The following is a 14,504-nucleotide window of genomic DNA, read 5'->3' on the forward strand; positions in this document are numbered from 1 at the left end:
GACCAGCGATCCCCGCACATTAAGACTATCCTACACACACTAGGGACAATTTAATATTTACACCAAGCCTATATACCTACAAACCTGTCCGCCTTTGTAGTGTGGGAAGAAACTGAAGATCTCGTAGGAAACCCACGCTGTCATAGGGAGAACGTACAAACTCCCATACAGACAGCAGACGTAGTCAGGATCGAACCCGGGTCTCTGGTGCTGTAAGGCAGCAACTCTGCCGCTGAGCCACCGTGCCACTCCTGTGTGTAGGAAGGAACTGCAGATCCTGGTTTAAACCAAAGATAGACACAAAAAGCTGAAGTAATTGGGCGGGTCAGGCAGCATCTCTGGAGAAAAGGAATAGTGACGTTTCGGGTCGAGACCCTTCTTCAGACCAAGTGTCAGGGAATGGGAAATGAGAGATAAAGACGATAGAGATATAGAGTGAGATGCTGGTTTAAAAGCCGAATGTGCTGTTTCTCCCCTCAATCAAAAGTGCTGGAGCAATGCCTGATGATCACATGGCCAAGACAACCATGTTTTATTTTCAAACTTTAACCAAAGGTAGATAATAAAGAGTGTATTTTCCATTCCACCAAAAACATCCCCCCCAAAAATTCCTTGGTCATTGTAAGCAGCCTCAGTAAAATTATCCAAAGCATATTTTCCTCAACTTGGTTCTTTCTTTGATATATTTGTATGACTGGTTTAAATTATAACTCGTCCCCCACATAAACTGGTCCGCTAATATTCAGTTTCTCTTTACGTTCAGATACACCAAAGGTACTATGTCAATTTCCACCCAAATAATGACTTTTTCGTAAATTGATCTTTAAAATAAAATGGGGAAAAGTGAAAATTAGGGCTCATTTCGAACCGTGGAAGGTCTTCATGGGCGAATTTAGAAAAACTAAAGTGGAGTACACATCCTTATGATGAATGTGACTGAAAAGTTTTGGACTTCCGGGTTTGTTTTGTTACTGATCAAAGTGTAGAATACGCGGTCATTTAGTTTCATAATAAATCTTTAAATCAGTTTAGTTTTTTGTCACGTGTACCGAGGTACAGTGAAAAGCTCTTGTTGCATGCTAACCGGTCAGTGGAAAGACAATACGTGATTGCAAAGATAGTCCGAGATTCACCAATGAGGTAGATAGTAGTTCAGCACCACTCTCTGGTTGATAGTCGCCTGGTCACAGCTGGGAAGAAATTATCCTTGAATATGGAGGTGTGCGTTTTTCATAATATGTATACCTTTTGCCTGATGGGAGAGGAGAGAAGAGGGTGCGACTGGTCCTTGATTATGCTGCTGGCCTTGCCGGGGCAGCATGAGCCATAAATAGAATCAATGGAAGGGAGGTTGGTCTGTGCAATGGTCTGGGCTGCATCACTGCAATTTCTTGCCATCTGAGATGCAGCTGTTCCCAAACCAAGCTGTGATGCATCCAATAAAATGCTTTCCACGGTGCATCTGTAGAAGTTAGCGAGGGTTGTTTGGGGACAAGCTGGACTTCTTAAGCCTTCTAAGGAAATCACGGCTTGGTCACGATTTATTATAGGCCCTTGTGATCATCTTGAAAAGCTGTATATTACATTTTACTACCTTACCAGTTTTCTATTTATAATTTTAATATGTTCAAACCTGTTAATTGACTGGTATTTGTCAGCTCTGGTTTCAGGAGCTATTGTAGCCCCTGTCACTTTAATGAACCTCTGACATTTTGTATTGTCTTCATAAGGTTTTATGTTTTTCTTAATAGGCTGCTAAATACACAGAGCATTCCAGGTTGCAGTGTATCATCTAATGGGGGGAAAATAGACACATAGTTAAAGGCAATGCATCCTCTTGTCTATTTAATAACGCTGTATAACTAACGGCAGCCCTGACTTGCTGTAAAATAAATGAGATGTTGCCACTGCAAGAAACACTGATAGTGCATACAGAGAGCTGCCGCCCGCCTGCTACTGTTTTATTACAGCTGCAAGCCTACTGAGCATCCGAGACCATCTGTACAGACCTGTGGGACAAACACTGGCCAGAAACGGAAAGTGATGATCAAAAGCTTTTGAACGTAAAAAAAAAAAACATGAAGAGCCTTGGCACTTGTGCAGTTGGTTCACTGTTGCTACAACTGCAGAATTCATCAAACGGTAGAATTGAGTCTCTTACCCAAGAAACGGGTACCTGAGACCAAGGCATCATCACGTTCTCCGGATCCGGTCCTGCCACTTAAAGCGGGGTAGAAATGTATTCAAATAGTTGCAGAGTATATTTAATATTAGCATTACTATAAATGTTGAAACTGGCAGTGAAGTCTGAACATAATGTATAAATTGTGCGTGCATTAAAATGCTACTGATGCTTTGACATGTTCCCTCCTCATTTACAGGAAGCTGCAATGGCCAAACTGGCAGCATCAGAGGCTGCAACATCCATCGCTCATAAAGTAAGTGTTGAGGTTCTTCATTGCTTAGTTTTGATTGCAACATGCATTAGGTCAGTTGTAGCATTTTGTGGTAAAATGGTATGCCCATATAGGGTGTGGCTGCTAATTCTCACCAGAATTTCCCCGTGCAGTGAGTTCCTCATCTGATTCCCTAGTTCTGATTTTAATCAGAATTTGTAGTATGGTTAGGGTACGCGTCTAATGGGATATAGATGATTTGGATTAGTTTATTGTCACATGTACCAAGGTGCAGTGAAAAGCTTTTATGCTGGGTGCTATCCAGTCAACAGAAAGACTAAGCATGATTACAATCAAGTCGTTCTCCATGTACAAATACAGGATAAAAGGAATAACGTTTAATGCAAGTTAAAGTCCAGTGAAGTCCGATTAAAGATAGTTTGAGGGTTTCCAGTAAGGTAGAGGGTGAAAAGGAACTGCAGGTGCTGGTTTATACCAAAGGTAGACACAAAGTGCTGGAGTAACTCAGCTGGTCAGGCAGCATCTTTGGAGAAAAAGGATGGGTGACATTTTGGGCCGGGACCCATCTTCAGATAGTAGAATGGTTCAGTTCTTGCTCCCCATCTCTGCACGTCTAGTTACAGAGCAATGCTGGTGGCATTTGCCCACTCTGATACCTGGTGAATATTTTGGGGAACAGTGAAATCCTATGAAAGTTCTGTGTGCACGTATTTCAAAGTTTGTATCCTGTCGTTGTTTTTCTGGGCTATTATGTTAGATTTCATCACTAAAATTATTGAGGGTCGGCAAAGTGGCAAGCCATTAGAAATGCACGATTAGCTCCTTAATGTTCTGTGAATTTGCCTTCACATTTGTACATCTTCACCCTCGACTTCACTCCTACATAATTCCAAATATGCTCGGCATTTGCTTCACGTCTGGGACGCTCTTTGGAAGCAGATTCTCTGTGATACACAGGGCCCGATCTCTGAGCTCAACTTAAAACAGAAATGGCGTTGAAAGCTTCAAAAAAGCTAAAATGAAAGAGAAAATCAAATACAATTGTCAGATAATAATATGATAGGTGAGCACAACATTGGGGTAGGGTTCTGACTTGGAGGCGTTCAGACATAATCTCTCAGATGCTAGTTTACTGTACAGTGTGGAGACACGCCCATTGAGTCCGAGCCGACCAGGATACGCGCACACACACGCACACGCACACACACACACACAGAACAATTTACAATTTTACTGAAGCCAATTAACCTACAAACCTGTACTTCTTTGGAGAAGAAGCGCTAACTCCACTGCTCCGGGCCTGTGTCCCGTCAGCCCAGGGCTGTCGGTTAACACTGCGGGACAGGAAGTTAGCACGCCTTCTCCGCGCTGGCTGTAAGCCTGGTCCGCCACTGCTCCGGGCCGGTGTCCAGTCAGGCCAGGGTCATCGCGGACATCTCCAGCCGCCCCCGGACAGGGATGGGACACTCGGGAGGGGATGGGGACGGTCCAGTAGCAATTCAACTGCGCTTGCAGCGCCAGAGACCCGGGTTGGATCCTGACCACGGATGAAACGCAGCTCTGTATACGTGCAGCAGCTCAGCACCCGAGAATGTTTATCGCGGTGACCTTTGCCAAATCTCCAAAGTTTCCTTGCGTTTTTCGGGATACCAAACTCGCTTATTGGGTATGCGTTATTCCGCGTTACAGCCCGGATACTTTCTTCAAAACCAACACTGTTGGATTAGATGTGTAGGAAGGAACTGCAGACACTGATTTATACCGAAGATAAACACAAAGTGCTGAAGTAACTCGGCGGGTCAGGCAGCAGAAAAATGATGGATGACCTTCATTTTGACTCAAGACTGAAGAATGGCTCTGACCAGAAACGTCACCCATCCTTTTTCTCCAGAAAAGCTGCCTGACCTATGGAGTTACTGCACCATTTTGTGTCTATCTACTGCTGGATTAGATATAAATGTGGTTTTTGTTTAATGCATATTGGTTCGCTTCTTGAAGCATAAAAAAAACTATAAATAGTCAATGGGCCAGAGCCTCTCTAGAGTTAACTAATGTATTGCCTGTAATTTATTTAAAGCATCTGCTGACTCTGAAACAGACGATGAGAGAAATTTGGCTCAAATTTTTTTTTTTTGTTTAAATGAATTCTAAATTGTGCAAAAAAGACAAAAGGAACATATACTGAGAGGGAAAATTCATTTTGGCGGCTCGCATTAATAAAATCTGAAAGCGAAAAAGGAAAGGTTTTTGAAACACTTAACAATCGAAATGAAATGCAATTGCCAAGAAAGTTTGATTAATTACACAGGAATGATGAAATCTCTGTTCACACAGAGCTCCTTCGAATGAATGTAACCCTGATTTCTGCATTTTGACTCTCATTATTTCTTTGGTTTACGTAATGCTGACTGTAGATACTTACAGTATATCATAAAATGCATTCGCTTGGATAGTTTACCCTGGGACTGGAGCAACGAACCTGCTGAGAACCTGCAAACGATGAAGATGCAGAGGTGGCACGGTGGTGCAGTGGTAGTGGTGCTGTCTTATAGCGTTAGAGACACAGGTTCGATCCTGACTTTGGGTGCTGTCTGTACGGAGTTTGTACCTTCTCCCCGTGACTGCGTGGGTTTTCTCCGGGTGCTCCAGTTTCCTCCCCCACTCCAGAAAAATGTACAGGTTTGTAGGTTATTTGGTTATGGTAAAGATTGTAAATTGTCCCCAGTGTGTAGGATAGCGCCAGTGTACAGGGATTCGCAGACTCCCGCAGACGGTTTCTCCACTGTATCTCTAAACCAAACTAAATTTAAATAATTGTGCGGTAATATAAATAGGAAGAGCTAAAAAGCAAAAATGTTTTTGATATCAGCATCGTTTTCTGACAAGCCAGTGAAATTGTTAGATTGGCCAAAGTAGCCTCCTTCAAAAGAAAGACACTCTCTATTAGGTGGACAAAAGTGCCTGAGAAACTCAGCGGGTGCGGCAGCATCTATGGAGCGAAGGAAATAGGCAACGTTTCGGGCCGAAACGTTGCCTATTTCCTTCGCTCCATAGATGCTGCCGTACCCGCTGAGTTTCTCCAGCACTTTTGTCTACCTTCAATTTTCCAGCATCTGCAGTTACTTCTATATTAGATTGTGCAGGAAGGAACTGCAGATGCTGGCTCATACCAAATATAGGCACAAAATACTGGAGTAACTGGCAACATCTCTGGAGGAAAAGATCCTGGTGAACTTCTACCGCTGCACCATCGAGAGCATCCTCACCAACTACATCACAGTATGGTATGGCAACTGCTCTGTCTCCGACCAGAAGGCATTGCAGAGGGTGGTGAAAATTGCCCAACGCATCACCGGTTCCTCGCTCCCCTCCATTGAGTCTGTCCAAAGCAAGCGTTGTCTGCAGAGGGCGCTCAGTATCGCCAAGGACTGCTCTCACCCTAACCATGGACTGTTTACCCTTCTACCATCCGGTAGGCGCTACAGGTCTCTCCGTTGCCGAATCAGCAGGTCGAGGAACAGCTTCTTCCCGGCGGCTGTCACTCTACTCAACAACGTACCTCGGTGACTGCCAATCACCAACCCCCCCGGACACTTATTATTATTTATTCAAATCATTTGCTATGTTGCTCTTCCAGGGAGATGCTAAATGCATTTCGTTGTCTCTGTACTGTACACTGACAATGACAATTAAAATTGAATCTGAATCTGAATCTGAATCTGAAAAGAATAGGTAACGTTTCAGGTCGGATTACGTTGAGTCCGAAGCCTCACCTATTTTTCTCCAGTGATGCTGCCTGACACGCTGAGTTACTCCAGCATTTTTGTGTCTATCTATACATTCGATTTGTTTATTGTCATGTACACCAGGGTGCAATGAAATTCCTTGTCCGTATGAAGCTTATAGCGTAAACTATAAAGATAACAAGTAAAGTAATAAATACAATGACAAATGCAAAACAGCAGATGGTGCAGAGATTGTGGTGCAATCTAAAGTCGCGCAGAAATTAACCCTGGTGTGCAATAACAGAATAACCAAATGAGGTGTAGTTTGGTTCAGTTTAGTTTAGAGATACAGCGCAGAAACAGGCCCTTCAGCCCACTGTGTCTGAGCCCAGTGATCCCCACACATTAACACTATCCAACACACACTGGGGACAATTTGTACATTTATACCAAGCCAATTAACCTATAAACCTGTACGTCTTTGGGGTGTGGGAGCACCCGGGGGAAACCCACGCAGGTCACGGTGGGAACGTACAAACTCCGTGAAGACAGTCCCCGTAGCCAGGATCGAACCCGGGTCTCTGGCGCAGTAAGTGCTGTAAGGCAGCACCTCTACCGCTGCGCCACCATGCCGCCCTGCGTAGTTAAGAGTAGGATTCTGTGGCAGCAGCTCTGGGAAGGGAGTGTGAAAGAGGTGATTAGTTTGGGAGTCTAATCGCAGTTAATAATGGAATTGTTTTAATATTGTCACTGATCGAGTGAGAAAACGTTGTATGCATACTATCCAGTCAACATACCATGCAGGAGTACAAACAACCCATATACAAGGTAGTGCAAAGAGAAAAAATAACCATAGTGCAGAATATAGTATTACAACATACAATGTTACAGGTATAAAGAAAGTGCAGATATTTTTTAAAGTGTAAGGGCGGCAGTGAGGTAGGTTGAGAGATCGGACTACACCCGTAGCTTATGAGAGGTCCATTCAGTAGTCTGATAGCAGTGGGGAAATTGTTCTTCCTGAATCTGGTGGTTGGTGCTTTCAAGCTTTTGTATCTTCTATCCGACGGGAGAGGGAGAAGAGGGAATGACGGTGGTGTAAGTGATCCTTGATTACATTGGCTGCTTTCCCAGGGGGCAGTGTGAAATGGAAATGGAATCAATGGAGGGGAGGCTGCTCTGTGTGTTGGCCTGGGCTGCATCCACAACTCTCTGTATTTCTCTCGGCCAAGTTGTGATGCATCTGGATAGGATGCTTTCTGCAATACATGTAGAAATTGAAGCAGGTTGGTACAGACATGCTTCTTCGCCTGCTAAGGAAGGCATTGGCGGTCAGTCCGCCTGATCTCCCCGTTGCTCAACACTTGAACTCCCCCTCCCATTCCCAATCAGACCTTTCTGTCCTGGGCCTCCTCCATTGTCGGTGATGCCCAGCGCAAATTGGAGGAACAGCGCCTCATATTTCGCTTGGGCAGCTTACACCCCAGCGGTATGAACATTGACTTCTCTAACTTCATATAGCCCTTGCTTTTCCTCTCTCTCCATCCCCTCCCCCTCCCCAGTTCTCCTACCAGTCTTACTGTCTCCGACTACATTTTGTCTCTGTACCGCCCACTCCCCTGACATCAGTCCGAAGAAGTCAGAAATGTCACCCATTCCTTCTCTCCAGAGACGCTGAGTTACTCCAGCATTTGAATAGGTGACGTTTCGGGTTGAGACCCTTCTTTAGAAGACAGGTCACCTTTTTGTGTCTATCTTCAATTTAAACCAGCATCTGTAGTTCTTTCCCACACATTGGTGTGTTTTCTTATGTCAATGTGTTTGTTGCTGATACTTTCCTTAATGCTGATTTGGGCATGTGCACAGCCCGGTTTACTGAAGTCCTTTGAGTTGCTGATATTGAGAAACAAACTCAGAGGACATAGAAACGTAGAAACATAGAAAATAGGTACAGGAGTAGGCCATTTGGCCCTTCGAGCCTGCACCGCCATTCAATATGATCATGGCTGATCATCCAACTCAGTATCCTGTACCTGCCTTCTCTCCATACCCCCTGATCCCTTTAGCCACAAGGGCCACATCTAACTCCCTCTTAAATATAGCCAATGAACTGGCCTCAACTACCTTCTATGGCAGAGAATTCCAGAGATTCACCACTCTCTGTGTTAAAAATGTTTTCCTCATCTCGGTCCTAAAAGATTTCCCCCTTATCCTTAAACTGTGACCCCTTGTTCTGGACTTCCCCAACATCGGGTACAATCTTCCTGCATCTAGCCTGTCAAACCCTTAAGAATTTTGTACGTTTCTATAAGATCCCCCCTCAATCTTCTAAATTCTAGCAAGTACAAGCCGAGTCTATCCAGTCTTTCTTCATATGAAAGTCCTGACATCCCAGGAATCAGTCTGGTGAACCTTCTCTGTACTCCCTCTATGGCAAGAATGTCTTTCCTCAGATTAGGAGACCAAAACTGTACGCAATACTCCAGGTGTGATCTCACCAAGACCCTGTACAACTGCAATAGAACCTCCCTGCTCCTATACTCAAATCCTTTTGCTATGAATGCTAACATACCATTCGCTTTCTTCACTGCCTGCTGCACCTGCATGCCTACTTGTAATGACTGGTGTACCATGACACCCAGGTCTCATTGCTCCCCTTTTCCTAATCGGCCACCATTCAGATAATAGTCTACTTTCCAGTTTTTGCCACCAAAGTGGATAACCTCACATTTATCCACATTATACTGCATCTGCCATGCATTTGCCCACTCACTCAGCCTATCCAAGTCACCTTGCAGCCTCCTAGCATCCTCCTCACAGTTAACACTGCCCCCCAGCTTCGTGTCATCTGCAAACTTGGAGATGGTGCATTCAATTCCCTCGTCCAAATCATTAATATATATTGTAAAAAGCTGGGGTCCCAGCACTGAGCCTTGCGCTACCCCACTAGTCACTGCCTGCCATTGTGAAAAGGACCCGTTTACTCCCACTCTTTGCTTCCTGTCTGCCAGCCAGTTCTCTATCCACATCAATACTGAACCCCCAATACCATGTGCTTTAAGTTTGTATACTAATCTCTTATGTGGGACCTTGTCGAAAGCCTTCTGGAAGTCCAGATACACCACAAATTCTATAAGATTCGATTCAGACATGATTTACCTTTCGTAAATCCATGCCGACTTTGTCCAATGATTTCACCACTTTCCAAATGTGTTGCTATCCCATCTTTAATAACTGATTCTAGCAGTTTCCCCACTACCGATGTTAGACTAGCTGGTCTATAATTCCCCGTTTTCTCTCTCCCTCCCTTTTTAAAAAGTGGGGTTACATTAGCTACCCTCCAATCCTCAGGAACTACTCCAGAATCTAAAGAGTTTTGAAAAACTATCACTAATGCATCCACTATTTCTGGGGCTACTTCCTTAAGTACTCTGGGATGCAGCCTATCTAGCCCTGGGGATTTATCGGCTTTTAATCCATTCAATTTACCTAACACCACTTCCCATCTAACCTGGATTTCACTCAGTTCCTCCATCTCATTTGACCCCCGGTCCTCTGCTATTTCCGGCAGATTATTTCCAGCAGATTATTTATGTCTTCCTTAGTGAAGACAGAACCAAAGTAGTTATTCAATTGGTCTGCCATGTCCTTGTTCCCCATGATTAATTCACCTGTTTCTGACTGCAAGGGACCTACATTTGTTTTAGCTAATCTTTTTCTCTTCACATTTGCAGTCAGTTTTTATGTTCCCTGCCAGTTTTCTTTCATAATCTATTTTCCCATTTCCTAATTAAGCCCTTTGTCCTCCTCTGCTAGACTCTGAATTTCTCCCAGTCCTCTGGTAGGCTGCTTTTTCTGGCTAATTTGTATGCTTCATCTTTTGTTTTGATACTATCCCTGATTTCCCTTGTTATCCACGGATGCACTACCTTCCCTGATTTATTCTTTTGCCAAACTGGGATGAACAATTGAAACAGATCTGCTGTTTGCAGAGATTCTTTGAGAGAGTTTAGCATTGTGTTCAGTACAGACATTGTTAGCCAAAGGGCCTGTACTTTTCTATGTTCTACGAATATGTAACTCACTGTCGGTTAAGAATACTCATGTGCCAAATCGGAAGCTGAGGGGTATGAGAGTCTGAGCATATTATCTATTTTGCCTTTCAGTGCAGGATTGGGGGAGGGGCATGGAATGGACTATGGGTTATAAGTGGCACTTTCACCAGTGGGAAACGGGTGAAAAGCAGTAATTGTACTTCAAAATAACACAAGTGCTTTTGGGAATCTCTAGAAATGTGCTATAAAATGGAGTCGAGTGGACTATAAAACCTTGTTGCAGAACTAAGTAACACATTTCTGAATTGTAAATTCTATAATAAAGCTCATAGATCATTACAGATGTTGGCAAGCATTTGCAATTCAAACTACTTGGCTGCTGTGAATAAGATTGTAAAACACAATGCAAATAATCAAATATGGCAGTGTGTGATGAGTTTGCATGTATTTATGTACATAAATCATAGTTTGGCAACTGTGTTACTTCAACTATGTGTTTTGATGTGTAAAATCCTGGATATTTTTAAAGTTATAAAATGTAATCTTGCCAGCTTTAAAGTGCCCTTTGCATTGTTAGTTATGGAATGTTTCAAAGTATTTGAGTTTATAGAACAGTAAGTTGGAAGAAACAAGTTTCTATGCCTCACATTTTGCTCTGAATTAGATATATTGTTGAGCTGTTTCCAGTTAGGTGTGTTAATGCAGTTCACCTCAAGAATCTACTGAAGTGACTTGATTCTAAATTCCTTGTAGAGTTTCACGTCACTAGTTCACAACTGGGCTCATGAAATATAGCTCAGTTCACTTGGGTCCCACTGTGATTTTCTATGAGTTTAGTCTAGTATACAGCGTGTATACAGGCCCTTCTGCCCACCATGTCAGCGCTGACCAGCAATCACCCATACACTGGTTCTATCCCACACACTCTAGGGACAATTTACAGAGGCCAATTAACCTACAAGCCTGCACGTCTTTGGAATGTGGGAAGAAACCGGGGCACCTGGAAAAAACCCACGCGGTCACAGGGAGAACGTGCTAACTCCGTACAGACAGCACCCGTAGTCAGGATCGAACCTGGGTCTCTGGCGCTGTAAGGCAGCAGTTCTATCGCGGCGCCACCGTTCGACCCTAATTTCTACTGTTAATGTATTGAAATTAATGTTCCAACACCTTGACTAGCAATGGTTACAGAAATTAACGACTTGTAATCGATAAATGAGATTTGTGGGTTCCCCAGCATGTCCCTAATATACAGAGCCCGATTGTGTCTTTTACCTTCTTCTAAGTATAGCATTAAAAAATATATATTCTTGATTCTCATAAAACCCCTACGAAATGCACGTTGGACTATTTAACAGGCCAGCCTTATTTACTGTGTTGTCGGTTGTATAACTGGTTTTGATTTCTGTTTCCCCGTTTGTTTAGGCCATGCAGATTCTCGGAGGTATGGGCTACGTAACGGACATGGCAGCAGAGAGGCACTATCGCGATGCTCGCATAACCGAGATCTATGAAGGAACCAGTGAAATCCAGCGTCTGGTCATAGCCGGCCAGTTATTAAAAGCATACCAAGGTTAAGGATGTCCCTGTGAATAATCAATTAACAAACCTAAAAAACGTTTAATGTAACTGTAATGATAGACAGGAACTGTGATTCCAATCCAATACTGTTGCTCTGTGATAAAACTCTGATATGTTCATAAGTTTATAAAGTTGCAGGGCAGAATTAGGCCATTCGGCCCATCAAGTCTTCTCCGCCATTCAATTATGGCTGATCTAGCTCTCCTTCTCAACTTGCCTTCTCCCCATAACCCCTGACACCCGTACTGATCAAGAATCTATCAATCTCCACCTTAAAAATATCCATTGATGGCCTCCACAGCCTTCTGTGGCAATGAATTCCACAGATTCACCACCCTCTGACTAAAGAAATTCCTCCTTATCTCCTTTCTAAAGGTACGTCCTTTTATTCTGAGGCTTTGGCCTGTGGTCCTAGACTATCCAACTCATTGAAACATCCTCTCCACCTCCACTCTATCCAGGCCTTTCATTATTCGGTACGTTTCAATGGGGTCCCCTCCCCGTCGTCTTTCTAAACTCCAACGAGTACAGGCCCAGTGCAGTCAAACGCTCATCAGAAGTTAACCCAATCATCCCTGGGATCATTCTCATAAACCTCCTCCAGACCCTCTCCAAAGCCAGCACATCCTTCCTCAGATATGGGGTCCAGAACTGCTCACAGTACTCCAGATGCAGTCCGGGCCGGTGCTTCCTGAGCATCCCAAGTATGGAGATGTTTGTTTGCAAATCAGAAATACATTTGTTAGGAGGTAACACAGGCTGAACTATGATGTCAAACGTTGCAAGAGAGAGCTCCATGGATATTGATCACACTTCAAATCAAAAGGAAAGAATGATTTTTTTGAGTTGAAACCATCAGTGGCTTTCGATCCAATTGAAGTCACCTTGATTTATTTTCTTCCCCGCCAACAACCTGGTGTAGCTGGAAAGTTGACGTTATTTGCTCTCTTCCTTTCACTTGGGATACCAGATGGGCCCTGAAGTCCCTAAAGTTCACTTCACGATGGTATAGAGGTACAGAAGCTGAAGGGATCAGCAATGGAGATGATTTCTCATGAGATCCAAAATTATAAACAAGATTTTAAAAAGTTGCCAAAACCGTATGAAGGCAATCTTCCCTATGTTGTGGATATTATAATGATATTCCGTTTGATTTTTCATTTTCATTGCCAATGCACATCAATTTATATTTTATAAAATGTCATTGAGTTCTTATTCAGTCAGGCAGAAAGGAGCTGGTAAACATATTTTCCCCTTGACATCTTTTAATTTGGTGTTATTATTTAGCAACTGAAATTTCCACTAAAATGTCATTGAAGTCGCAGAAAGCATATTATCATAATTACTTAAAGGAATTTGCTGCTGAATCGGTAATTGAAAATATTGTGTGTTGTTGAAGAACAAATTAAATAAACGATATATTTTAACAGACATGCAAACTATTGATTTTATATACTTTTTAAGTTAAATAACGATTTTTATTGCAGAATCTTTGGGGTTAACGTAGAAAAACAGGTGCAGGAGGAGGCCATTCGGCCCTTCAAGCCAGAACCACTATTCAATATGATCATAGCTGATCATCTAAAATCAGTACCTCATTCCTGCTTTCTCCCCATGTCCCTTGATTCTTTTAGCCCTAAGAGCTAAATCTAACTCTTTAGTCAAAAGTGATATAAACAGTAACACTGTTTGATCAAAGTTAGACACAAAAAGCTGGAGTAACTCAGCGGGTCAGACAGCATCTCTAGAGAAAAGGAATAGGTGACATTTCGGGTCAAGACCCTTCTTCAGATGCGGTGGTTCATAAATTCATGTTATTGGAGCAGATTTAGGCCATTCGGCCCATCGAGCCTACTCCACCATTCAATCTTGGCTGATTGAATCTTTCCCTCTCAACCCCATTCTCCTGCCTTCTCCCCAAAACCCTGGTATATGATCCCAATAATCATGAACTGAATCAGATCGGACTAAACTAGGAGACGTTTTGCATCAGGAGGGAGTCTGAACCAAGATATAATTGAATTCGGGATTATGTAATCACTTGATATTAGCTGTCCCAAACAGGCTAAAGACGTCAATTTACAATTCCTGTCCATGAATTGATTACTCACTGAGGTACAAGATGGCAGGTTTTCCATACGGGCTCTCAGAAGCAGGATGAATGCAATTGGAACATTATCTGGCCATCTATGAGGTTGGATGGTGAATTTTGATCGTCAGAAGCAGGAGAGGGATCAAGGATGCTTGGAAGATTCAGAAGTAAGTGCACAATGTCCCATTTTACTTCTAAGGATTTAATCACCTTCTTATCATTTAAGCAGGGCATCAGGACAACTCGTACAGTTGTCCACGTCATGGGGAGGCTGCGTTTGGAGAATTGCGTTCAGTTTTGGCCACCCTGCTACAGGAAGGATGTTGTTATGCTGGAAAAAGTGCAGAGAAGATTTACAAGGATGTTGCCAGGACCTGAGGGGCTGAGATATAAGGAGAGGCTTGGCAGGCTGAGACTATATGGCTTGGAGTGTGGAGATGTATAAGATCACAAGGCAGATAGATAGGTGAATAGATGCTGCTGCACCTGCAGAGTTTCTCCAGCATTTTTGTCTCCCTTCGATTTTCCAGCATCTGCAGTTCCTTCTTAAACTCCAGAAATGCAGTCTGACCCACTGAGTTACACGAGCCTTTTGTGTCTATCTTGGGTTTAAGCTGCAGTTCCTTCCTACACA

At 43.2% G+C, this 14,504-nt stretch overlaps 1 protein-coding gene across 1 annotated transcript in view; it reads left to right on the forward strand.

Annotated features, from left to right (window-relative positions):
- acads (acyl-CoA dehydrogenase short chain) overlaps window positions 1-13,211 on the forward strand; it is a 75,157-nt gene extending 61,946 nt beyond the window's left edge. Inside the window, exons 9-10 of the mRNA XM_055655267.1 lie at window positions 2,382-2,438; window positions 11,623-13,211. Of these exons, the coding sequence (XP_055511242.1) occupies window positions 2,382-2,438; window positions 11,623-11,775 (210 nt within the window). The 3' untranslated portion in view covers window positions 11,776-13,211. The remainder of the gene's footprint in view (window positions 1-2,381; window positions 2,439-11,622) is intronic.
- Window positions 13,212-14,504: the final 1,293 nt, after the last annotated feature.

The sequence above is a fragment of the Leucoraja erinacea genome, chromosome 25, assembly GCF_028641065.1.
Source record: "Leucoraja erinacea ecotype New England chromosome 25, Leri_hhj_1, whole genome shotgun sequence".
In the NCBI taxonomy this organism is placed as follows: Eukaryota; Metazoa; Chordata; class Chondrichthyes; order Rajiformes; family Rajidae; genus Leucoraja; species Leucoraja erinaceus.